This window comes from Protopterus annectens, chromosome 9.part0 (genome assembly GCF_019279795.1).
Source record: "Protopterus annectens isolate FY-2018-M chromosome 9.part0, PAN1.0, whole genome shotgun sequence".
In the NCBI taxonomy this organism is placed as follows: domain Eukaryota; kingdom Metazoa; phylum Chordata; order Ceratodontiformes; family Protopteridae; genus Protopterus; species Protopterus annectens.
Window position 1 is genome coordinate 811,016,815 of NC_056743.1, and position 27,056 is coordinate 811,043,870.

At 36.8% G+C, this 27,056-nt stretch overlaps 1 protein-coding gene across 1 annotated transcript; it reads left to right on the top strand.

Moving 5' to 3' along the window:
• On the top strand, nt 1–27,022 carry LOC122811554 (25-hydroxyvitamin D-1 alpha hydroxylase, mitochondrial). The gene is made up of 9 exons (XM_044083470.1): nt 1–310; nt 7,129–7,319; nt 13,969–14,165; nt 15,607–15,807; nt 17,463–17,626; nt 18,321–18,487; nt 20,027–20,108; nt 22,245–22,442; nt 23,265–27,022. Exons 1-9 carry the CDS (start codon nt 104–106, stop codon nt 23,376–23,378), a joined length of 1,521 nt encoding a protein of 506 aa, XP_043939405.1. The 5' UTR covers nt 1–103; the 3' UTR covers nt 23,379–27,022.
• The last annotated feature ends 34 nt before the right edge of the window (nt 27,023–27,056 follow it).

Sequence of the window (27,056 nt, forward strand, 5' to 3'; positions counted from 1 at the left end):
GAGGTGAGCGCAGTCAAGTTGATTTGGGGATAAAAGCTGCTGTTGGGCACCCCAAATATGCTCCATAACTATTCAGCGCTCGTTAGGGTCCTAATTTTTGTCAATGCGAAAAATGACACAAACACTGAAAATCGGCAGCCGTGTTCCCCAGCTCGTGAAGTACTTCACTGATTTGAGTGCCGAGGTAATTTGCCCGCAAACGAAGAAGGTGGCACCGAAAACCCTGGCAGATATGCCAGGTCCAAGCACCTCTACTTTTATTTATGATCTGTTCTGCCGGAGAGGTCTGTCTAGGCTGCATGAGTTGCAGGTAAATAGAAGTTCTGTAGCTAATCCCTGACTATTTTTCGTGGTGCTGTTAACAGGGTATGATAGTTTATTATTCTAAAATGAATAATGTATTGAGGCTTTGTAGTGTTCTGTTTATTTATTTTGCAGAAAATGTAACGTCTTGTACATACGCTTAAAACTTAATTTTAGCTAGTACTGGTGGATAAATTAGTCTGATTGAAATGAAATCCACAGGTAGCATAATTTGCCATGCACACGTATCCCCTCTCAGAAATAAACGTTATCATGCGTTAAATTCAGCTGGTTATGATATTTCATAGGAATGGGATTTCAACCATTATTATCTCCAAAGAAAACGTGAAACATTTATGTATTAAACATAGATGTTCAGTAAAATGCAGTTATGGAGATCAGGGGATGCCTAATTCATAGGAAAACAACTCCACCCGTACACAATGGACGCAGTAGCAAGGTTAAGTCAATGTTAGAACATAATATACATTAAACTAATTAGAACTACTTACAATGGTTACAAAAACGATAAAAACTGAGGGCACAGTGGGATATTAACAGTGGATAGGTATGCTCGTGAACAGTTGGCAATAAAATGTTAGTACATTAGCATAAGATCAGTTAGAATAATTTCTGCATTGGTAATATATATATATATATATATATATATATATATATATATATATATATATATATGTGTGTGTGTGTGTGTGTGTGTGTGTGAGAGAGAGAGACTTTCTCCTTTTATGAATTTGTGTGTACAGTGTGGCTCTGAACTGTAAAAGTATGCAGGCATGCTTATATTTAAAAACAAATCTTGCTTAAACGTTTTGGATGATTGTTTTGGCCAAATGATCTTTTTTGAATGTTAGTCGATTGGGCCAAGTTAAAAATGGCTTGTTCCTTTGCATAATGTCCCTGCTATACTACTTTATAATAATATGTAACTGTAGACACTTGACATGCTAAGGAGTTCAGTAACATTACTACTGACCACTATAAATTTATACCGCCTAAAACGTGGTGAGTAAGAATAATATTGTAGGGCACTGCTGCCTTTAGCTACATTCTAAGGAACTAGCCACACCCTGTAAATTAGTAATATGCAACGAGAGATTATGCATTTATTCAGTGTCATGACTACCAGTGCTACATATATTATACTAGAAAGCTAAGGTCACACTTTGGGGATATGTTTTAACACCATAATGTATTTAGTTAGAGTTACATAGATGCAGGTAAGGGAGAGGTGGCATTCTCTATTTTGGCGAAATCCCTGCACCTGATTGGTTAGTACCCCATGACAAGAAGGCATGTACATGGAATATCTTGTGGAGAATACAATGTAGAAGACTAGGCCACTGATGACAGTTGTGTTTTCCAAGTAAGTAATTAGATGCATGCCTAGAGCTGTTGCAAGAGTTTATGCCAGCACTAAAGATATTCTGGATAGATAATTTGTCCAAGTGATTTAATGCACACAAGATGTCTGCAGAGAGTGTCATGTAAATGCAGCTGGCAGTGCTGGCAAATGCTCAGACAACAAGAACTAAGTGCCTACTCAGGCTCATCTATGAAATTGTGAGACATCTTGAAGATTTTTGAGAGGTTTAGCAACAGTTGCAAACTGGAAATTGTTGAACTATTAAAGAGGTTTGACAAGCTAGAGATTTGATTGTCAAGTGCAAACACAATATAATGTGAAAAGCATATAAAACAAAAAAAGCACTGTGCAGTAGAATATGTAGTGAATGCTTAGGCATGACCTGTAAGAGATGTCAAGAAAGCAAATAACGAGTATATTCCTCCTATTATAGTGGCGACTTGTGTGTCCATTTGTGCGCACGGATTCCTATCAGATGATCGAGTTTTCAGAAACTAGGAATTAATAGAGTTTCTGAAAACTCGAGCATCCCAAAAAATCTACCTTTTTATGTTTTTGCATGGAGGGGAGCTCCCCTGCGCACCCCACACCCTCCGAAAATGATGCATACCAACTCGGAGATGGCACTACAGTGAAGAAAAGGGTATGTTTCCCGATCCGCACTATATCACGATCTTCATTCAGAACCTTCCAATTTTCAAAAAACTCGATCATATATATATTTCTGAAAACTCGATCATCTGATAGGGACCCACACCACTGTCTAAATAGTGTCGATGTAACTGGTAAATGAAGAATGTTCTTTATGTTTGCTAAAATTTGCATGTATATGAGGAGAAGGGGGAGTTGGGTACACAGCTTCATGGTGTACTTGTACTCGGCAGGGGGTCCTCAAACCCCCAAGATGGATTTGCCAGTATCAGTCCTTCATTCCCACCCTCCCTTGCTGGTTCTTACAGTACCTAAGTCTCCTGGGAGATCAGAGTTACAGCCATGGCTTTATTCCTTTGTCCCACGCAGTATCGTTTTGTATTTCAGACTTATTTTCTATCCTGGAAATTCAGAGGTAAACCCCAGGCCAAACTTTACAGGATGGCGCAAAGTAAGATCGTCAAAGTTCTTTCTTTATCTAAACAGAAATTAACATATTTTATTTTTCCTTTTGATATTCCAAAACCAGTTGAAACCCAACACTGAACTCTTCAAATTAGTCATAAAGACAGTATAATGCTTTCCCACAAAAAAAGATGATTTTGCTGTGTCCTGGGAAGCTTATTTGTGCATCAGCCTATTTATTTTATTAGCAGTTTCTTTTGACGACAAAGCATTCCTGTGGGTGGGAATTAAAGGTGAGTCATCCTCATTTCCAGCATTACCAATATCCTTTTTAGCGATTGTTTCAATTATAGCCAGTTCTGCTCGTGATGCATTCAAAAGAAATTGATGCCAAAAAGACGTAAGTATTTAGAAAAAAAAGAATGTCAGCCTTGAGAAATGGCAGGCCTTTAAATTTAATTCACATCTTTTGTCAGGCATGGGAAATTATAGGTTTTAAACTGAATTCGCATATTTTTCATGAAATCAAGTATCAAAGTATGTAAATGTATATTTTGTGTATCAATTCTATATCTATCAATATATATATGTATATATATATATATATATATATATATACACATGTATGTGTCTGTGTATATATATATATATATATATATATATGTATATATATATATATATATATATATATATATATATATATATGTATATATATATACACACACATACAAACACGCGCGCATATTTATGTTAGTTGGGCATAAATCACTGAATCTACATTTTATTGCATTACAATTCACTGAAAACTTTTCATCAAAATGTAATTTCGCTGAAAAGTAAATTCATTGAAATTATTTACGTGAAAATACTTGAAAGTTACTGCTAACTTCTGACACACTTTGAATATTGTTGGCGTTATGGAAAGGTTTGTTCCTAAAGTAAGGTACAGGACTGGGAATAGGGGCATGGTTAGGGTTTATATACCTTAGTAAGGACAGGTAGAGGACATCCCTCTGCATATACGTGTGTGTGTGTGTGTGTGTGTGGGGGGGGGGGCTAATCAGTGACAGAATGATTCATTGAAACTGTGATATTCCGAAGTGATTCATCAAACATATAGTACATTGTAAGCACAAACCACCATAAACATAAAAAAGAGATGAAACAAGCCACACAGTATTGAACTCCATAAAACATCACCTAATCTAATGCTACAGTTACTCATCTGCCTTTCCTAAGTGATTTAAAAAGCATTTAATGCAAATTAAAAAATAAATGTGTACTGAACTTACACAGAGGGTCCCACTAATATACATATATATATATATATATATATATATATATATATATATATGTGTGTCAATAGTAACTGCAGCATTGCATAACAGTGAACAAAGTGAAGATCAACATCAAACAGTTGTAGTGATGAAATAAGTAAACTACAACACAAACTTACATACAAATTCCAGTGGAAAATGTTCTCTTTAGATATGTTCAAGAGAATGTGTTTCAGTGAAATAAAGTATTGGCATATATGTGTAGGTGTGTGTGTGTGTCTGTCAATATGGTTCCTATTAGAATCACGAACGCTTGAAATTTTGAATGGCATATGGTCGACACCATATGATCGAAATTTTAAGAGTTCGATCGAAGGGTAAACATAACGGCGCCATTCGGTGCAGAATGGGAGAATTTCCCTTTTCTGCACTGAAGTGCGATCTCGGAGTTGGTATATTAAAGTATGGGGGATGGCGGGTGCACCGTTAAGGTAATTTTTTTTTTATTATATATTTGAACTTTTAAACTTTCATCATGTGTTGTCGAACCGATGGAATTCGAAGTTTAGAAAGTTCGAATATATAATATAGACCCTGTAAATATAAGTGTGTGTGTGTGTGTGGTGTAGATATGTGTTTATATAGACAAACACATATATTTATGATACATACATGCATATTCATGTTCATGCACAAGCATGTAGTAGCAGTTTCTTTTATTGAATGTGTATTTTGTTCACCTGTGAATGCTGACTTTTTCATCAGTTAACAGTTTACCAAACTTGGACTTTGATATATATATATATATATATATATATATATATATATATATATCTATATCTATATCTCCGTCTCTCTCTCTATATATATATATATACATGTCAGGAGTGTGGAGGGAACAGGGGAGGTTGAGCCCCTGTAAAAACAGGCAAAGATTTCTCATTAATTTAATGCACATTCAGCTGTATATGTATTCAGTGGAGCATGCTCAGCAGAGTGACTGTTGGCAGTAGTGTACTTCAGCTGCTGCTAATACCCCACACACACCTGTGTGTGTGTATATACACACACACACACACACACACACAGATATAGGGGTCTACTTCAAGGGATCAAAATTTCACAACTTTGAACCTCTTATCAGTGAACATCAGATGATTGAAGCTGTGAAATATTGAACATTGTGAATGGAGATTGTTGTACAGTATGGAACGGGAAATTTACTGTTCTGTTCACTGTAGTGTGATGTCAGAGTTGGTATATTTAAGTGGCAAGGGGGTGTGGGGCGTGCAGGGGTGTTTTGCCCCCTGCAAAAACAAGAAAGAAGACATCATCTAGTCTTTGATGATCAGAAGTTTGATGTGAAATTTTGATCCTTTGAAGTAGATACACACACACACACCCACACACGTATATATATATATATGTGTGTGTGTGTGTGTGTGTGTGTGTGTGTGTGTATGTATAATACTTTGTTGAACAAGCACATTGTCAGATCCAAAAGCACCGAACGAGTTACAGTGATTCCCAAACCAGCATAACTCTCTTTCTAATGTCACCACAAGCCCAGGGGATGGAGTGGGGGAAGCCCTCCTTCCCCAGTGCATGTTGTCAAAGAGCTGTAATTGTTGAGTTGGGTTCCAAGGTAATTTCTGTGAGAGTAAATGTCTGTATAGACACAGACACACATGCACAGTTGTGCACGTATAATTTTGTGTGTAGATATAGAACACATACCTTTGCACACTATTATATGCATATTGTACATTATGGAGGATCGACATGACTTTTATGACTGATGGAGAGGGGCATTGCATTGGTTTTAGAGGAATTAAGTTGAGAGTACCGATTACTTTATCCAAGATTCATACTTGAGAAACTTGTCCGTAGACATTTTGTGACATATGTAGTGTTATTTGACAAGTAGTGTGTAGAATCATCAATATACTGTAGTAGCACAGAATGTAGCCATATACATCACTTACAACAACTGTAAACTGTACGGCTCTGAGAAGTCATCCCTGTACCATGCGTTTGATCCAGCTGCTGTGCTAGGAAGAAGACCCCTTGTTCCTTGAAGTCTCATCCTTAAGTCTGGTACGTGTTAGTTCATAGCGTGTTTGAAGTTGCACAGATTCCTTTCAAAGTCTATTACATTGCTTTGTTAAATGTATAATTCCATTTGTAATCTCAGATAAGTGTTTGTTGTTGTCCTTCACCATCTGATAAAAGTTATGCCATTAAGCACTGGTATACAGATTTGGTTAATCAAGCTGTAAGATCAGCAGATGCATCCAGTGATTTGCATAAGAAAAACATAGGTGAGGGGGGAGGGTTCTTTGTTTTTGGACCAGCATGTGAATATTGGTAGGGGATCATTAAAGATATCCAGCAGACTTCCTGCAGAAGAGATGTTATGGAGGTAAGAAAAGAGTATGCACTCCAGTATGCTTTCCTTTTTCGTGACCTTATCAATTGTAGAGGTAATTGAGATGAGTTGAACAAGTCCAGATAATTGTAGAACTGGGTATACATACTCATCTGTGACTAACTTCAACTCTGCTTTGAAAGACCTAGGATTAGCAGTCTTGTATTAATCTTATTAGTTAGCCAGGAGAGGGTATCTTTTGTTTCTCTGGAAAGTCTGGATATATGTGTACATCAGCAGTGGTCAAATTCTTTTAATCCTAACAAAGTTGGGAATTGCTTCTTTTATTGTTGAATCAGGCAGTAATTGTGGGAAGACGTATGCTAATAGGCAATACGATACAATGATTACCACTCCATGAGCTCTTTAGTGTTTTGATTCATTCTTGACCTTTGATTTGCTTATGTAGGGGTGCAGGTAAGTTTTAGTAAATGCTAGAACATCAGGCTCTTAAGGCTATGTCTCACTATGCAAAAGAGCAGTGTTATCACAAAAACTACACATTGTTAAGCATACTGAGACCAGCTGCTTCTGCTTAGATAGGTTGAAGTGGTGCACTTAAATTGACATTGTCAGCTGTTTATTCTGGGTTTAGGATTAGCTATAACCACAAACGAGGAGGGAGAGAGAACACGGTTACTGTTAATTCTGTCTGAACCATGTTTGTTTTTATTGTTTAGATGGAGGGACGAGCAAAATACGGTCCCATGTGGAAGGCAAGTTTTGGTCCCATTTTGACAGTACATGTGGCGGAGCCAGAGCTAATTGAGCAAGTCCTTAGACAGGAAGGAAAGCACCCAATCAGATCCGACTTGTCCTCTTGGAAAGATTACCGGCAGTGCAGAGGGCATGCCTATGGCCTTCTTACAGCGTGAGTACACATTGCTTTTTCTGTGTAGCATCTCTAACTAGGAACTTTGTTTCTTGTATTTGTCTTGTAGAAGGATTGTACTGCAGTGTTTCCAAAAAAATTGTGTAGTGCTCACTATTCATGTTACATTTGGAAGTTGGGCCATGTGACAGAACTTCAGCATGTCTGTTTTAACATCTGAGCCCTGTGACATTTTAATTCAGGTTGTGAGAGACTGAAGCATCAAACACAGAACTTCAAGGAAATAGAGTAACCAGCACCCATGAGTTGCCATTTAAAGTTCCAGGATAATCATATCACAGTTTTGAAACAGAGTTAAAATGTGAAGAATTAGGTGCCCATATAACTGGAAACTTGCTTGTATTTTGATAGTTTATTGTTTGAAATGTTGTCTTTACCGGTTTGTGTAGAATATGCTGGCACAGTTTACATTTGTTCAGGAATCAGGACTAATGTCTAACTGATGCGTACAGAGGTATGTTTTTCAGAGGCATTGATGATCCCATTAAACTGTGACATGTCTGGCTCAAATGTGGATGTTTACAGATATTAATAGAATTATTGTTGTAGCATTTGAATAGTCAGATGGATTTTAAATGTGGCAAAAACAAAAAACTCAGGGCCAGATTTATTAATGCTTCCACTAAGTGTGCACTAAATGTTAACCATTCTGAATGAACAGACAGCACAAGCAGAACTCCCACCTTCCTCCACCTAAGTTTAGTTTTTCTACTGATTTTCTTGCAACTTTAAATATCAAGGGGAATTCATAAAGGTTACCACAATATGTAGACTACAACTTCACTTAACCTTATCTTTCTGAGTGAGTAGACAGCACAAAAAATGTGGAATTGATGTTCTTGAATACAGATCATATACACTTAGTGGGCACTTAGTGTAAAATGAGTGCAGGTATTTATGAATCCGGGCCAAAATGTATGCAGTGATAACCACATAAAAGTATTGAACATCATTCTTTTCCATGCTCTGCCTTTATTACTACATAATTGTTTTGTAGCATCAGAAACTTTAGCTTTAGTTGCCAAAAAAGTGGGCTGCAAGTGTTCAGTGTTATCATACACTGTGACGTGTAGAAAAATTAAACAAGCTAAACGCTTGTAAGAGTTTCCTTTATACTGTCACTGTTTAGTATCAGTTGCACAGAGTTTTTATATTTACTGTTTATGAAACTCATTTTATTCACGGTTCTGTACCTAGAATATTTCTTTAAATTTTGTACATAGTTGTATTAAAATTATAATGGTAATGTTGTATGGCAAAAGTTATATTTAACTTCACTGGTATCATTGTGCAGATTTCAGCTTTATTTCATTGTTTTTGTATGACTTGTACACTTTTGGATGCAGTCATGCAGCAGGAACCACAGAATGTATTTACCGTCTGGAGCAGCAATTTGCCAGCGTGTCACATCATAGTAAATGCGTACCACCTTTTGTTTGTCTATGCTATCTAAGCTGTGTAAAAGAATTGTTCAGCATCAACAGTTGGTAGGTGCTCATGTACGGTTACAGTAGCAGCTATCACATAGGGGAAAAACAGCAGAGGTTGCATGCACTCACGTATTATGTTATATTATATTATATTACATTTCTGTCTGGAATTCATAAAGCATGCTTTTTCCATTGTTTAAGGTTATTCTGCACTGTACAGTTGTGCTGTTTACTGTTCAGTATAGCTTCATGTCAGACAGAGTGCTGTAACATAACAGAATATCCAGTAAGTTACACTAACTCCATGGAATCACTATGCTGAATTGCCAAGTTACACCCTAGTGCTGTTTGCAATCAGTTTGCAATTCTTGCAAATCAGCTCGTTCTACAGTTTAGTAGCATACCAGTGAGTCACCACTGGGTCTATATTGCAACCACAAAAAGTCAGTTCAGCGAACAGCATTTTACATGAAAAATGTCATTCAGCGAACTGTTATAATGAGATCTCGGTACAGTGAAGATCGGAAAATTTGCCCTTTCCTCACTGTAGTGTGAGCTCGTAGTTGGCATATATAATTAGCGGGGGGCATAGGGGGCTGTGCTCCCCACAAGAGCAAGTTCAATGAATGTTATTTTCAATGTAAAAGCCGTTTGCTGAACTGACTTTTCGTGGTGTAATATACACCCGTCACCACTGTAGTGTGTGTGTCTTGTGCAGTGTGAAGCAGTCCAGCTGAATGCTTTGTCAGCTGCAAAAATGCTGAAAAGGGGTCAAGAGACATAACAGGCTCCCGTATATGCAGATTTCCTGACCAGAGATGTGCTGCATCTGTCATCCTGAAGGAGATGGACTGCTCTGCTGCTTGGGCCATTGCACCTTACTTGGTGAAAAAAATGTGCATATCTAACCCCAGCATAGCACAACTCCATTTCTTTGTATGTTATGAGCGTGTACACAACAGCACAGCACAACCCCTAGCTTTTATGTATTTTGAGTGTGCACAGTACAGGACAACCCAGCCCCATTCTTTTGTGTATCCTGAATGTGTACAGTGTAAAACTAAAACAACCCTATTTTTGTGATTCCTGAATGTACAGAATTTATACCTTATTCTTTGTGTATGCTGAGTGTGTATACTATAGCATAACACAGCCCCTACACTTTTTGTATTCTGACTGTGTGTGCCGCAGCACAACCCTTATCTTTTGTGTATCCTGAGTTTCTACACAACAGCACAATGGAATGCTCATTAGCTTTCTGTTGAACTGACAGTGATACAGGGAATAGGGTACAAGTTCCAAGAAATACAGCTTTACAGAGTCATCCTTTAGCATGCAGTAAGGTATAATATTCCTTAATATACCATTTAAAAAATGTTATGCCACTCTGACATGGATAATATGTGCTTTAATTTGATTCTCATGTAGGGACATAGGAAAGCTCAGATAAGATAAACACTGGCATTATAGCAGTTGTAAGACTTGACCTATCTTTCTTTAGGCTTTCAGCTTCCTGTATTCAAACCAACATACTCCATCACATTTATCATTAGGTACTCAGTTGTTGCTTTGTAGGTCGTCTAGAAATACCGTTCTTTAATTGTGATTATATTTTATATCATTTACACTTGTAGTTGTAACTCTTTTTACTAGAATATTCTTGCTGAAAAGAGCCAAGCTGTGATGTAAGGGCATTGGTTCAGACTTCTATTACCTGGCTGCAGGTGTGGATGAATAGGTAGTGATTCAGGCAGTGCCATTTGCAGTGTCAGCTTTTTATTCTATGCAGATGCTCTTGTAGCTGGGGGTGCAGGTGCTGATGCAAGAACATGCACTTAATCGCCCCATTCGCTGCATACTTCACTGCACAGCATACAATATAAATGAGCGACCCTGAGAATAGTCCTGAGGCTGATGTTAGTTGGACACGGTACTGGTATTAAGCTCTATTTTTAAGAAATATAAAGTTCTTTTTGTTTCCTTTAAGGCTGTTTTTTTTCTGTGCTCACCATGGCCTAAGTTATTAAAGAACTGACATGGGCTCTAGCAGAGACAAGAAAGGGCATGCCAAGTACCTGTTCATTACCTGCAAAGGGAACACCTTATCTGCTCTGGGGCATAAATGCAGTTCCTGGAAATCAAAGTGTGAGAAATAATGCCACTTGCCACAGCCATTATAACACATCCTGCTGTGCTAAGCCAGCCAAACAAATCAAGCTTCTTGTAGTCATACCTGGCTTATGTCACAAGCATGAAGAACTGCTGTAATGTATGCTGTTGCAAAATCCATTTCCACTTATTCTCTTCCACACATTATAAAAACAGCTTCTTACATCATTCTGACAGGATAAGTAGCTGCCACCAGGTACCACTGCTTAAAAGTAAAATCATTTCACTTATTTATTTTTGTTTATTTTTTTGCATATTTGTCATAGTGTTTTATATCTTTGTATTATGTAACATTATCCACATTATGTGATACTGTTTATTGTATAATGTAGTAAATTAGCATTATAAATTTTATATTGCATAGATTACAGTGCTTCCTTCTTTTGTATTTGAATATTATAATATTTCAGTATATTAAGGTGTGCAGTATAATTTGGTGCAAAATGGACTCTATCATTTTTTATCATTTGTTTTCCTAAATATTTTCTGTTTTGAATAAATTATTTTTTTCAACGTTTCTTTTTTAATGACCATTTAATTAGTGCATGCTTTATTTTTGTTGTATGTGAATAGAAACTGTTCTCTGTTTTCACTGGTATATGATAACTTTATTTAACATTAAAAGATGTGAAATGAGGTTGATAAAATGAACACTTTTTGAAGAAGAATAATGCTAAACTAGTATGTCCCAGATTAGCAGCTTAGCACTTCTGTTTTCATCTGATATTCTGTAAATACTGAAAGGCACTGTTTGTGAAGTCGTTATCATTAGGTACTCAGTTGTTGCTTTGTAGGTCGTCTAGAAATACCGTTCTTTAATTGTGATTATATTTTATATCATTTACACTTGTAGTTGTAACTCTTTTTACTAGAATATTCTTGCTGAAAAGAGCCAAGCTGTGATGTAAGGGCATTGGTTCAGACTTCTATTACCTGGCTGCAGGTGTGGATGAATAGGTAGTGATTCAGGCAGTGCCATTTGCAGTGTCAGCTTTTTATTCTATGCAGATGCTCTTGTAGCTGGGGGTGCAGGTGCTGATGCAAGAACATGCACTTAATCGCCCCATTCGCTGCATAATTCACTGCACAGCATACAATATAAATGAGCGACCCTGAGAATAGTCCTGAGGCTGATGTTAGTTGGACACGGTACTGGTATTAAGGTCTATTTTTAAGAAATATAAAGTTCTTTTTGTTTCCTTTAAGGCTGTTTTTTTTCTGTGCTCACCATGGCCTAAGTTATTAAAGAACTGACATGGGCTCTAGCAGAGACAAGAAAGGGCATGCCAAGTACCTGTTCATTACCTGCAAAGGGAACACCTTATCTGCTCTGGGGCATAAATGCAGTTCCTGGAAATCAAAGTGTGAGAAATAATGCCACTTGCCACAGCCATTATAACACATCCTGCTGTGCTAAGCCAGCCAAACAAATCAAGCTTCTTGTAGTCATACCTGGCTTATGTCACAAGCATGAAGAACTGCTGTAATGTATGCTGTTGCAAAATCCATTTCCACTTATTCTCTTCCACACATTATAAAAACAGCTTCTTACATCATTCTGACAGGATAAGTAGCTGCCACCAGGTACCACTGCTTAAAAGTAAAATCATTTCACTTATTTATTTTTGTTTATTTTTTTGCATATTTGTCATAGTGTTTTATATCTTTGTATTATGTAACATTATCCACATTATGTGATACTGTTTATTGTATAATGTAGTAAATTAGCATTATAAATTTTATATTGCATAGATTACAGTGCTTCCTTCTTTTGTATTTGAATATTATAATATTTCAGTATATTAAGGTGTGCAGTATAATTTGGTGCAAAATGGACTCTATCATTTTTTATCATTTGTTTTCCTAAATATTTTCTGTTTTGAATAAATTATTTTTTTCAACGTTTCTTTTTTAATGACCATTTAATTAGTGCATGCTTTATTTTTGTTGTATGTGAATAGAAACTGTTCTCTGTTTTCACTGGTATATGATAACTTTATTTAACATTAAAAGATGTGAAATGAGGTTGATAAAATGAACACTTTTTGAAGAAGAATAATGCTAAACTAGTATGTCCCATATCAGCAGCTTAGCACTTCTGTTTTCATCTGATATTCTGTAAATACTGAAAGGCACTGTTTGTGAAGTCTATGTTTATTTTAAACCAAGATAAACAAGAAAGCGCAAAGTAACTGAATAATCCAAAAGGTTGTGGAAATACTGGAAGTCTTTTGGTGAAACACAGTTTTATTGATTCACTTCACATAAAGAACGCTGACAACACGGCACTTCACATAAAGAACGCTGACAACACGGCACTTCACATAAAGAACGCTGACAACACGGCACTTCACATAAAGAACGCTGACAACAGGGCACTTCACATAAAGTGCTCTTAACATATGGGAAGAACAGCGTTAATGCTTTTGCTTGATGTGGATGTTATTTTATACTTGTTCCAGTTCGTTATTTCTGTGTTGTCAGCGTTCTTTATGTGACGTGAATCAATAAAACTGTGTTTCACCAAAAGACTTCCAGTATTTCCACAACCTTTTGGATTATTATGTTTATTTTAAATTACCTTTGGACACAAAACAGTGAATATTTTAAATTACCTTTGGACACAAAACAGTGAAGATGCGCATCATTGCACATACCTGGCCTTCTAGAAGTTTCACTTTCATCATAAGTACAAGAGCAAGTCAGGGTAGTGAGATGGTACAGAGGACATCCATGTGTAGTAGGAGCTAGCATTACTGGAGTCACTCGTTTCCAGAAGTTATTGTACAGGCTTCACAGATGACATATTTTACAATTTAGAAAAGGGAACAGGACTCAAGTGCTGAATTGTTGATGCTACTTTAATATTGTTTCCTTTTAAGCTAAATGGAAATCCATAACATAGGACAAGTTAAGCTTAGTGGTGGGTTATAATGGTGTTAGGAAGCACTTAGTCAAAGAGCAGGTGGTGTATATGATTATGACATGTTAATATGCATACTTGACATTGCTGCCTGTGATTCTTTCAGTGAAGGAGAGGAGTGGCAGAATATTCGGAGCATATTGGGAAAGCACATGCTGAAGCCAAAAGAAGTGGAAGCATACACTGACGTTCTGAATAATGTTGTAACAGACTGCATCAAGAAACTCAAATATCAGAGGAGCAGAAATGGTGGCATGCTGATAAAGGATATTGCAGATGAATTCTACAAATTTGGACTGGAAGGTGAGTCAGATTATTTCACTTCTAGCCTTAATGCTCGAACCATATTGGTCCCCTTTACTGGCATACATGCACACATACCAAACAGTTATCACTTGTTTTTTTTTTTTTCCTACACCTCATTGAGTTCAAACTGAATCCGCTTCCATCTGACTGAGTTCGACTTATCAGTGCTGAAGTATCCAGTTAATGTTTTCTGTAGAAAATCACTGTTGGTGTAGTTTCTGTATATGCAGAGATTCAGTTGTTTTCACAGATTACAATTTTCTTTATGGTCAGTGCAACTAAGAAGATGGTATATATATGTTTGGGGTTTTGGCGCTCATGAGGGATGCAGGGGTCTTGCACCCCTACAAAAAATGCTTGCACTAAATTTTTCTTCAGATTGAATTCCTGACAAGTTGGTTTTTCACAGAGTTGTAACTCGATAAACCATATTGAGATTCTTTTCTATTTTGTTATTAGAAGACATATTGGGGTTCCAGGTTTTTGCTTTTGTCTTTCATACAATAACTAACACTGTATGTTTTGTAGCATAAGCACGGTTTGTTCAGTTTTTGTGGGCTGCTGTCCCTGGTAGTCTCTGCCTGTAGTTTATTGTAAGAAAAAGTTATTATTTTAGTTTGCAATACTTTATACATAGAAAGGATTAAAGGACAAGTTTGTGCAATTAAGGTCATACAAAACTAGGGTCAGATTCATTAACACCTACACTAAGTGTATGCAATCTGTATTCAAGAACATCACTACCACATGTTTTGTGTTTTCTTGTCACTCAGAAAGATTAAACTAAGTGTATATGTAGCCTATACTTTGTGGTAACCTTTATGAATCCCCCTCACTACTTAAGGCTGCAAGAAAATCAATAGGAAAAAAGAAATTAAGAGGAAGACGGTGTGAGTTATGCTTGTATTGTCTGTTCACTCAGAAAGATGTACACTCAGTGTAAGTGTTATCGAATCCCATGGTATGCCTTTTATACAGAGCATGTTGGTTTAATTTCAAATCTGCATCTGAAAGCATATTTTACAATGATGACGGCTTTGTGACTGGATATTTTTATAGTACTGCAAATATCATATTTTGTTAAGTCTCTGCAGTTGTGGCTGTACTAGATAAGTGGAGTACAGTATACTTATTATTCATTCAGTTTGGAAAGTATATTTGTTAGTAAGCTGGGTGATTTAAGTATTGTGAATTATTTGTGGAGAAGTAACAATGACAAAATAAACAGGGCAGCAATTCCATTTCTTTTGTAAGCAGTACTCATTAGTGGGTGTGAGTCTGTCTGAAGTTGGATCTATTTTTTTTTATTTAAGTTATTTGACTAACTCACTTTTTTGTGACTTGTGGTTGATTAATTTGAGCTTCATAAAACATGCCATGACATTCTGTAAATGTAATGGGCATTGTTCAATGCTTTGTTTCTCTTAACATTTTACAGGAATATCAGCTGTACTTTTTGAGGCCCGTCTTGGCTGTCTGGAGCCTAATGTACCTAAGGAGACAGAGATGTTCATCCAGTCCATTAATACCATGTTTGTCATGACATTGCTCACCATGGCGATGCCAAAGTTCCTTCACCGCATATTCAAGAAGCCGTGGCAGAAGTTTTGTGAATGCTGGGATTACATGTTTGAGTTTGGTAGGTTTGACTTTTGAAATCATGAACAGAATGCTTTATAACAGTGCTGGTTAATCACTTAATGCATGTTCTGCTTATTAGTGTATCAAACGTATCTATTCCTGATAGGTGATGCGTAGGTATGAACCTTTCACCTGTTGATATGTACTGCTGAGATCCAGCCACTGGAAGCTCTGTAGTGCTGTTTGTCTGATGACACTATGCTATAAATACAGTATCTTTTGAGAGTTAGAGTTTACCTTCTTATTCTGGAACCGTACTTGTATTATCACATTTCTATAGATGGTGATGTGTTTAGAGTGCAGTGCACTATCACTTCTCTTTGATGGGGGTCTCCTTGGATAGACAAGAATTATTATTAGGTTGACCCTGGTTTACTATGCTGAATTTCAGATATACTGCCACCTCGCTATTACTTTTGCTATATCTGCATTCTGTAGTGTTATACTGTTGCATAGTGTTTTTGTTGTTCCTGCACATTGTATTGTTACATATTATTGTATTGTGTTTTTGCTGGACTTGCACACTGTACTGTTGTATTGTGTTTTTACTGGTCCTGCACACTGTACTATTATATTATTGTCTTGTGATTAATTGTACCTGCATACTGTGCTGTTATATTGTTGTATTGTGTTTTTGTCCTACCTGCACTCTGTAGTGTTATATTGTTGTATTGTTTTTGCTGTACCTACACACTGTACTGGTACATTGTTATATTGTGTTTTTGATGTACCTGCACTCTGTACTGTCATGTTTTTGTATTGTGTTTGTGCTGAACCTACACATTGCACTGTTAAATTGTTGTATTGTGTTTGCGCTGTACCTGCACACTGTACTGTTATATTGTTGTACTGTGTTTGCACTGTAATTGCACACTGTACTGTTATATTATTGTGTTGTGTTTGTGCTGTACCCGCACACTGTATTGTTATATTGTTATATTGTCTTTTTGATGTACCTGAACTCTGTACTGTTATGTTTTGTATTGTGTTTGTGCTTTACCTGCACATTGTACTGTTATATTATTGTCTTGTGATTAGTCGTACCTGCACACTGTGCTGTTTTTGTTGTATCTACATACTGTACTGTTATATTGTGTTTGTTTTTACTGTACCTGCACACTGCACTGTTATATTGTTGTATTGTGTTTGCGCTGTACTTGCATACTGTACTGTTATGTTGTTGTGTTGTGTTTGTGCTGTACTTTCACACTGTACTGTTATATTGTGTTTTTGATGTACCTGCACTCTGTACTGTTATGTTTTGTATTGTGTTTGTGCTGTACCTGCACACTGTACTGTTATATTGTTGTATTGTATTTGTGCTGTACCTACACACAGTACTGTTATATTGTTGTATTTGTTTTTACTGTACCTGCACACTGTACTGTTATATTGCTGTATTGTGTTTTTGTTGTATCTGTACACTGTATTGTTATGTTGTTATATTATTGGAAAAAAGACAATCCTATGAAGCTTATTAGAATGAATCTAGCATACTGTCCCCCACATAGGTATACCTCATATATGATTAGAGTTTGATATAACATACTACATATTTTCAGATAATCTGCTGAATTGTTTACATAGTGAACTGAAAATGTAAATGCCTAGCTTCAAATCATGTTATTCTGTTTTTTTTTCTGTTTCTTTTAGCTAAAGTTCACATTGATAAAAGGATGGCAGAGACAGCTGAAAAGATTGCAAAAGGAGAACTGATTGAAGGGAAGTATCTTACCTATTTCCTGGCCCGGGAAAATCTGTCTATGAAGACAATCTATGGGAATGTTACTGAACTTCTTCTGGCTGGAGTAGACACGGTATGTTTTTTTTAATCTGTAGTCTTACTTTGTTTTACCAAGCTACCGTCAAACCCTCCTGATGTACCTTAAATCACCGTCCACTACACTTCTGCACATGCGTTTAAGGTATGATCATGTATTACAGACAGTGGCCCCCATCTGATGCTGTTGCTGTGACAGGGTTATACAAGATGGTCACCATTCTTGACCACTGGATTCCTTCCTGTCCCAAGTTATTTTTGAGACTTGCACATCATACTTGTTTTAATGTTATGCATGTTGAATCTAGTTTTGCTGGGTGTACCAGGCTAATTTGTAGCTCAACATTCTATCCTTGGAGCTATAATATTGCACGTCACAGTATAATAATTGAAAATCCTATGTATCAGCTTACTTACTAAGTTCTAGAAAGTTCTTAAGATTGTAATGTTTTCTTTAGAGTTTCCCAACTCTGTGTTGGCATGATATAATATATATCCATTTCTTGTGGGTTTATTATGAATTTTTTTTTCATGTCCCATCAGTGTAGTCATTAGACTGTCATCCACATGCTTTGGCAACCTATATTTTTCTCTTTTTATCAGTTCTTGTGTTTTATTAAATACATTTTACCAGTAATGGGTGATTGCCTTTGTACATGGAAATGCTTGTCTGTATAAAAGCATGTTTGTCATCCCTCAGAATTACCTCATGTCCTGTTTACTTTCTCCAGATTTCAAGTACTATGTCATGGACACTGTATGAACTGGCCCAACATCCTGAAGTACAAACAGCACTATATCAGGAAGTTACAAGTGTTGTCAGTTCTGGAAAAATTCCCTCAGCAGCTGATGTTGCCAGAATGCCACTGATGAAAGCTGTGGTAAAGGAAGTGCTCAGGTAAGGAATATGTCAAAACCATGAGGTGATTAGTTAGATTAAGTCATGCTATGGAAGAGCAGAGTGTTTTAATTAATTAATAATTAATTAATTAACTGGTTATTTAATAATTAACTCATTGAGTAACCAATTAGCCTGTACTGGAGTCAATGACACGTGGCATTTGTACCAGGTAAGGAAAGTTTGCCCATGATTCTGGGAATATTTTCCTGCTATTCTGTTAAGTGCCATAACATCCTTAACAAATACCTGAACTACTATGTCAGGAAGAGAGGACTTCAGTTTGATGTTTCAGTTGAAAAATGTCCCATTTAGAATTCAGTGCCCCTCATGATACATTATATCGTCACTGTTGTAAAATGAATCCAAATAAATTGTATGGGGATACAATCCACAACTATCTTTCTTCCTGCCATCAACAGAAGCATACTACCTGTGGATTACTGGTACTGCTAGTCAATGACACACTGCTATAATGCTCTATATTGTGTCTTTTATTTGCGGTCTCCCATGGCATTTTGTATTTCAGAAGATAAAAAGTGTTGTTCCTTCAGTTCATGAGTTAATGAAGAATACTGAGGGGGTATGTACTGTCAAGTATAAGGAACAACAGATAGTGTGAGCTGCAGAATAAAAGAGTTTACTGTTTCTGATTAAAATATATACAAATTTTGTCCATTAATATTCAAAAACAAGCACACTGATTGGCCAGCCCAACCAGCGTGCCTATTGTAAATCCGAGAATATACTAACGGAAAAAGGACTGGTCATCCAGATTTTTCACATTAGTATATGTCGTATTTTTTTTTTTTTACTTTTCTTTCCTTTTTGCACAAAAAAAAGAAAACGGAAGACCTGAAATGAACAAGGGAGATGGTGCAGACAAAAATAAGAGGATGATCAGGTACATTCCTGATTATCCTTTTATTTTGTCTGTCCTGGCTCTCACGAACTTAAAAAGTCTCACTATTTCTTTTTTATTTTCTAGTAAAAAAAAAAACAACGGAGATCTTCCTTTCTCCGTTGCTACCTCTGCACAGCACTGATGCACTGTGTAAGTATGGGAACACAAGTCCCATAATCATGCGCAGTGCATCAGAAAAATGTAGATGATCTTTTACAGCTTTGGAGACCTAGCGCCACAAGGGCATCAGCAGGTTAAAGATGTTACAGAGAGGTAATGGAGCTGGTAAAGGAGGAGCCCCAAAAGTCCAGCACAAATATGTAGCATTCTTTGGGAATGTAGTATAGGCACTCTCAAGGAAGGGGGAGGGGATGTGATTCAAACGTTTGCATATCTCAGGTGAATAACTGATCTGAAAGACCTATATTTATCATATAAAACAGATAGGTATTTGCAGGGCAACCCAGTGTGAGGCAGAAGACAGATAATTTGGGGTTAAAAAGAGATAATATATTAGCTTGGATGCATAATGTACCATCACCATTTACCACTATTTATTTTATGAATTCTTTTGTTCCTTCTGGTTTTAAGGTGAGAAATATACAGCTAAACACTCAGTTTATTTTCTGTTACAGATTGTATCCAGTAATTCCTGGCAATGCACGTGTTGTTGCTGACCGAGATATTGAAGTGGGTGGATACGTCATTCCCAAACAGGTAATCCTGGCAGGCTGACACTTGTAATTACTGCAATTGTGACATAGGCATCTTCATTCTTTCTTTCTATTATTTATTCATATCTAATTTCATGTGTGGAATATTGGGATGGGGTCAGAAAGGTGAAGGCCCAGTTTTCTTCATATAGAAATAGATGGAATCATAATAAGCATAGCACCCCAGTAATTATGGTTTTGTTGCACAATAAAACAGTACTTGCAATGACCACCACAAGTTTATTTGGGTTTTATAACAACTTCATTTAACTTGAATGAAGTTTGTTTACTGTTCTTGAGATTACAGAGACTGCAATTCAGAACTCAGGAGTACGCAGCACATAGCAGACTTCTGTGTGAGTTGCTGGACTCATGTGAATGCTGTATGTTTTGGAAATTTGCATGTTTGCCTTTTGAGGGGTGAGATAGGGTTAAACCTTCAAGCCCTGCAATGTGGTGAGGCCTGGATCCCACCTCACTGGAGGGGCATTACTGAGGAAGGTAACAGATGAGCTATGTGGCTATTTGGTGGGAGCCATGGCTGCAACATATTAGTAGAAAAGAGACTGAGGTGAAAGGTCTGGTGTCTGTCTTATATCATGACATACAGCAATTGGAAGGTCATCCATCCTTACAGGTAAATGGCATTGCTACTTCTGTATTACATTGGTGTGTCAGGTAAGGTGAAACTGACATCCAGTCATAGGAGGGAAAATGTAACATGTTTAGATTTGTTTTGCTGTGTATAATAGTGATATTTGTGAGGATTCTCATTTACGTGCATTATTTGCTTGAATTATCATTTTGTGGTTGTTAAAAACTGGAGGTAATATGATGCAGCAAAGAGCATTTCCTCCAGAGAATGACATCATCAGACTGAGAATAATGAAACCTGGTGTTCATTAGATTCACCAAACATTCTGGGAGTTTTGCTGTACATAATTTGTGTGCAGTAAGTCCCACCAGTCTCCAAGTTATTACCTTTAGGGGGGGGGGGGGGTAAATGCATGCTTTGGAGACACTCATTCTTAAATAAAATGATTTTTCTAGTGAAGCCCAACATTGTTGTTAAACTGGTAAAATGCTAGCTAATCCAGTTATAGAGCTGATGCACTGTTAAAATGAGTTGCTGATTCTGGAAGTAACTGATAGAATCTCACTCTTTGAGACATAACTGTATATTAAAACAAAATACTGCGTATTCATATGAGCTGTGCTTTTTTGTACGTGTGCTGTATCTAGCCTGACAAAACTTTAACAACATAGAAATTGGATGCTATTTCCAGTAGAAGTACCTTTATTGCATTCAAGACAAGAGCTTATTTAGTAAGCTGACGGTACATATGGTATTTTACACCTTTTTGCAACTTATTTAATCTTTAGTGCTTTAAGTAAACTGTCATATTAGGAAGTCTAAGATTTGAGAGTTTATATGTTCGTTTCTTATGAGCCACAATCCCCCCTAAAAAACACTGGATGCTCATGGGATAGCTGCAGATTTTTCTAGCATTGTTCCACACTGATGTTACAAGTATGGAATCCAGTTCTAAGAGTTAGCCAACATTTATCCTAACCAACTGTAATGATTTTTGACTACTGAGTTTGGAAAGAAACAGATGGTATCTCAATATTCCTCATACATTTATGAGCATGTCCTTTGGTAGCATCTCAGATAAACCCTAAACAGTGGAGTATATGGAATTAAAGTTGGGGATTGGCATAATGGTTAAGGCGATCACCTTACAGACACAAGGTACAGGGTTTGATTCTTACCTCTGTGATGGGAAAGGCTAAGCTTAAAATGGCCCATTAGGGCAGATAGCCTAGTAAAAACATAAATCAAAGCATATATCTTTAGTATAGAGTGCTGAAAGTAAAAGCACTGTTTCAGAGCAGAGGCTTCAAACTGCTCCCTGAAATTATTAGGTGTCTGTTATGTTATTACACAGAACTAAGATATGCATAGTAAAATAGCATAAGCAAGAAAGACAAAATAGTTTTGTATTAAAACATGTTTACAGCTGAAATGTTTCTGTAGTCATTGGACAGAAATATACGCCTACTGCTTTGTAATTAATACACATCTTTTTTTCAAGCAGGTTTTAAAAATGTGCATATTTCTGGATTTTTTTTTTTGTAGACCTTAATCACACTGTGCCATTATGCCACATCCAGAGGTGAGAAGAACTTCTCAAACCCACATCGTTTTCAGCCAGAGCGCTGGTTAAATAAAAATGTCTCACACCACCCATATGCCTCAATCCCCTTTGGATTCGGGAAGAGGAGTTGTATTGGGAGACGCATAGCTGAACTGGAGATCTACCTCGCATTAGCTAGGGTAAGTAAACACAGCTTAACCACTCGTCTGCAGAGAAGGGTTTTGGGGGCATCAGCTGCTGCTTTTTATTTAGCGTTCCTTTGGGTGTATCAGGCTTGCTAGGTGTCAGTTATCACTGTTGCTACCAGAGACAGTGAACAGCTAGGAGCTAGGGTGCAAAAGCAGCATAATACCTCTCCCCACAAGCATAATCTACTCTTTTAATGTAATAAGCATTTCCTCAGATGCAGGCTAGGATAGTCACATTTAGAAATAAAGGCAGGCATCTCAAGTACAACATGGAGTTTGGCATTTGTATTGCATTCATGGTGTGCGGGTGTGCATTTTCTGTTGGTCGGCGAGGGCTTGAGACTTTGCATTCCTGGAGTGCGGATGTACATTTTCTGTCTGTAGGTCAGGGCTTGAGATTTTTTTTATATCACAAAAACCTAGCATTTTAATAGGGGTGTGTATGTAGACTTTTTATATCTGCTGTACATGTATAGTTTGCTGTACTTCATCATTAGTGTCCATGGTTATTACTGGAATTAGTGTAACTTTGTTTTTGTGCCTTTATTCCTCAGAAAACACACTCATTTTATAGTAATTACACCCCCCCAGATAAAGACGTATTAGGTACATGTGTTGATTACTGTGAAAAGTGAGCTGATCTATCACGTAGTTTGCATCTAATGAGGGCAGAAGTATTTGTCTGTATCGGCATTCATTCATTGTACTTTCTCATTTTATTTATGGGTGGACTGGGTGAGCTAACCTCAGTGTTATGTTTGATGTAATTCCTGCTTGTACTAATTTAGATGATTTTCTTTTATTACTTTGCAGATACTGATGCACTTTGAAGTGAAACCAGCATTAGAGGACAGCATTGTGAAACCAATGACAAGGACCCTTTTAGTTCCTGAGAAAGAAATCAGCCTACTGTTTGTGGATCGATGATGCATTGCTGATGGATACTGGTTGATGCTGTGATAAATATCTGTATATCCACATCTGCAGAAGGAGCTGGGACCCACATATGGATGGCCTTAGCAAACCTCTGGAACAAAGGTCCATTTCTCTACTAGTGGTCTAGAGGTTCAAAATGGACAGATGACGCAGTGTAGACAAGAGGGACATGTAGAAATGTGATACATGGTGCTTCATGTCATTTCCTGAGTGGCTGACTTGCAGAGGAGAAGTGTGTCGTGCTCTGCTTGTCAGGTGCAGATGCGTGCTGTAAATCCTTCACTTTATTCTTCTGTCACTTAGCAGTAGTAGGTACTGCTTTATGAACTAACAAATAAAGGAATGGTTGTGTTCCTTCTTTCTGAAATACATTCTGCCTGGGTGGCTGCACAAGTCCATAGTCACTGCATTATATGCCACATTATTCAGATTAACCATCTCCAGGAATAAAGATGCCCTTTATACCTATGCTGACTGGCTGTATAATGAATCATCGAAGGGCTAACAATAAAAGCAAAAATTAATGGAAAGAAATTATTTTTGTCTTCTAACAGCTTTGAATTGCCCCTCCCCCAAGATGTGCATAAATCGCTGTTCTCAAGTGGTTTAGAAGTGTTATGTAGTCAGTGATATACTGTTACAGACGTCATTGCTTTTTCAGTGTTAAAATGACCTTAATGGGACATTTGTTACTGATTTCATTAACCATTAAGATCCTAACTGTGGAAAATTCAAGATTACCATATGCCAAGGTACAGCTGTTAGTATTTTAGGCAAAATATTTTTGCCAAAGGGTTGAAAATGTCTGCTTCAGCAACTGTGGTATACTGTGCTTGTGACATTTGATTCTCTTTTTTGATTGGTTCAAGTTTATCAGGAAAGGGCACTGTTTCCTACAGCATTTAGTTGCATTCCCCTAACCAGAGGCTGGTGCTGTTGTTTGATACTAAATGAGTTACAGCCAGCTATGTAACACAGAAATAGCATTTGTGGTTACGCTTGAAATTAGGAGATGGAATAAGGTCTATAGTGTCAGTACAAGAAGAAGTGTCAGTAATACTTTCTGTCTGACTGAATTGTAGGTGCACGATTAACTAGACATCTAATGCAGAAACAGAGATCTGCTTTCTTACCTTAGTTTTTTAGGATTTAAATGGGTTGCTTCATGACGAAATGTCGGTTGTAATTGCACTGATGAATCCCCATTTTGTGTACAGAATTTTGTTGTAGATCGATCACAATCACTGGCCTCCAGCAAAATACAATCCCTTCCAATCAACAGCTGAGAAGCTAAGCTCAATATTAGGCTGTGGACTTTGACGTATCAGTGTTCATAGAAGTAATGTGAAATAAACATTATCTCATGGGTGTCAGACAGAAATGCAATCTGCTTGTGACCAGCACTTAAAAGTGTGATCACAATAGTGCAGGTGGTGTGATTTATATATTAACATTGGGACTGTGGTGTCGTGAAGAATTTCTTTACTTTAAAGCACAATAATCTCAGAGTTTGTATATGTAAGTAGCAGTGGAGTAGGGGCACTGCTATCATTGTCAGGTGGTGCAGGGGCATCATGTGACCTCGATCACCAGATTAAATTACTAATTGTCTACCTCTCTGTAGTGGGAGTCAAGCGACACATATCTGCACACCTTATTATGCAGTGCAAGCAATATCTTGGTACACTTTCTAGATTTCTGGGAATAACGTTGGGGGTTGTGGTTTGCATAACGGTTAAGGTGTTTAGCTCTCAGACACAAGGTACATGGTTTGATTCACACCTTTGAATGGAAATTGGCTAGGCTTAAAATGGCCTGAAAGGGTAGATAGCCTAGTACTTACCTCTGAAAATATGTACCTAATAGCTCAGCAAATGCTTGAATAAAGGGACACCTGGATAGTGCAATGAAATTTGCAAGGTTGCTGAAGTTAGAGTTTCCTTCAAAGCAAAAATGAAGGGGTGGTGTATCTGGTGAAATATAACAAAGGAATGGTATATATGGATGGATGTAAAATTCTCAGGTTCTGGTAGATGTCTGGCAAGAGTATGTAGTACTGATGGCCGATGAAATGTACACGATTAGGACCAGAAAGAGCAGGCAGGAGGTCTAGTTTGCTGAACTATGACAGGGTTTTATTTAGCAGCTTTAACTCTTTAGTTTGCTGTAGAAAATAAAGAGTGTCACGAAGCTTCAATAATGCTAGGCTTTAGAAATATTTTTGTTGTATACTTCTCTCCAGTTTTTTGATATGCAATGGGTAATAATTGTAGATCAAAATCACTACATAGTGTTTACATTATTGTATGCAAAGTATAGACTTTAGAATATTAAGTAAGCACAAACTGATGTTGAAACTTCTCATCCACAACATTGCAAATGCTTTGTTAGAGAGCTTGTGTATATGTGGAAAGGTCATGGTGGGTTTTATGAGACAAGATATGTATTTCCTCTGCCTGAAGCATTATCTTTTATGGATGGAGCATTTTATAAGCTATTGTCCTGGACACTTTGTACAAACGTAGGTTCTGCCCTTTTTTAGAAGTACTGTTACTGACAAGCATTTCTCAGTACTGCAATACTGACCTCTAGTCTGCATGACTGCTCTGAGTTTTATTGTTAAGATAGCAAACCTGAAGACTGAGCTTTTCTGATTATCAGCTCACTGCAGAATAATTAAAAGAGCATGCAGACATGGCAAATAGACCTGCCTATTTCAGTGGCCGTTGTCTGCCTCTCTAATAATAAACTTGGCATAAAAGTTTGTGTCATTGTGCAATCTAAATGGATAGCTTTGGATGGAAAATGTCTTGTAGAATTATTCAAATTTGTACAAATAAACATAAGTCAGTACGGTCTGAATTGGGTTTCCTAGTCCTGCCAGTGAACTGTAATATGTAATTGAAAAATTACAAAAGGCTGTATCAAGCTGGCAGACATTGAAGGTAAAATAAATCATATTCTCATGTGAGAACTGCTTGGCTGTGGTTTCTGATTTATTCATATGCTACAGTACTTAGTGTGTACAGTCATCCTTAAAATGTTAATAGGGTGTCACTGTAGCCATAATCTTACATCATTTCCACTGAAGATTGTTCTGGTTGTTTTGTGTTTTTTGCTGAGCAGTCCTTTCCATTTCAATATAAACTAGTAGAGATGATTAATAAAATGTGATAAAAGATATAAACTCCATAATTTCCATTGTAACTTTTTATATATGACGTTATCAAGGTTGAGCATAGTGAGTATTTTATAATTTTTTTAAACGTGTTTTTTTATATATGAAGTCATAGATGGATTTTTCTGTTGAAATATCTAGTACTATGACCAATTTTAAGAAATATAATCTTTATGGCCCATTATTTTAATTACTTTTTTACTTAGAAGCACTGTTTTATAATTCTTGTTTATTAAAAAAAAAAAAAAAAAAAAAAACATCTACTATGGGGGAAGGAAGGATGGTTTCTTTTCTGTCCGGTTTTAATAATGTCTTAAGCAAGGTTTTAATAATGTCTTAAGCAATGTAAGACCAACAGTACAGTTTTTATTTGAAATACTATACATGGTATTGTAAAAACTTTTGATGTTTTTATACAATTATTTATTTGTCATATTAAAAAATAACCTGTTTTGTATGTTTGCTTGTGTTTTTTATCTTGTATTCTCTAC

Coding starts and splice junctions, on each gene's coding strand:
- LOC122811554 (XM_044083470.1), top strand. CDS start 104: ATGCGAAAAATGACACAAACACTGAAAATCGGCAGCCGTGTTCCCCAG. Junction 17,627..18,320: donor TTCTGGCTGGAGTAGACACG/GTATGTTTTTTT, acceptor TACTTTCTCCAG/ATTTCAAGTACTATGTCATG. Junction 20,109..22,244: donor GATACGTCATTCCCAAACAG/GTAATCCTGGCA, acceptor TTTTTTTTGTAG/ACCTTAATCACACTGTGCCA.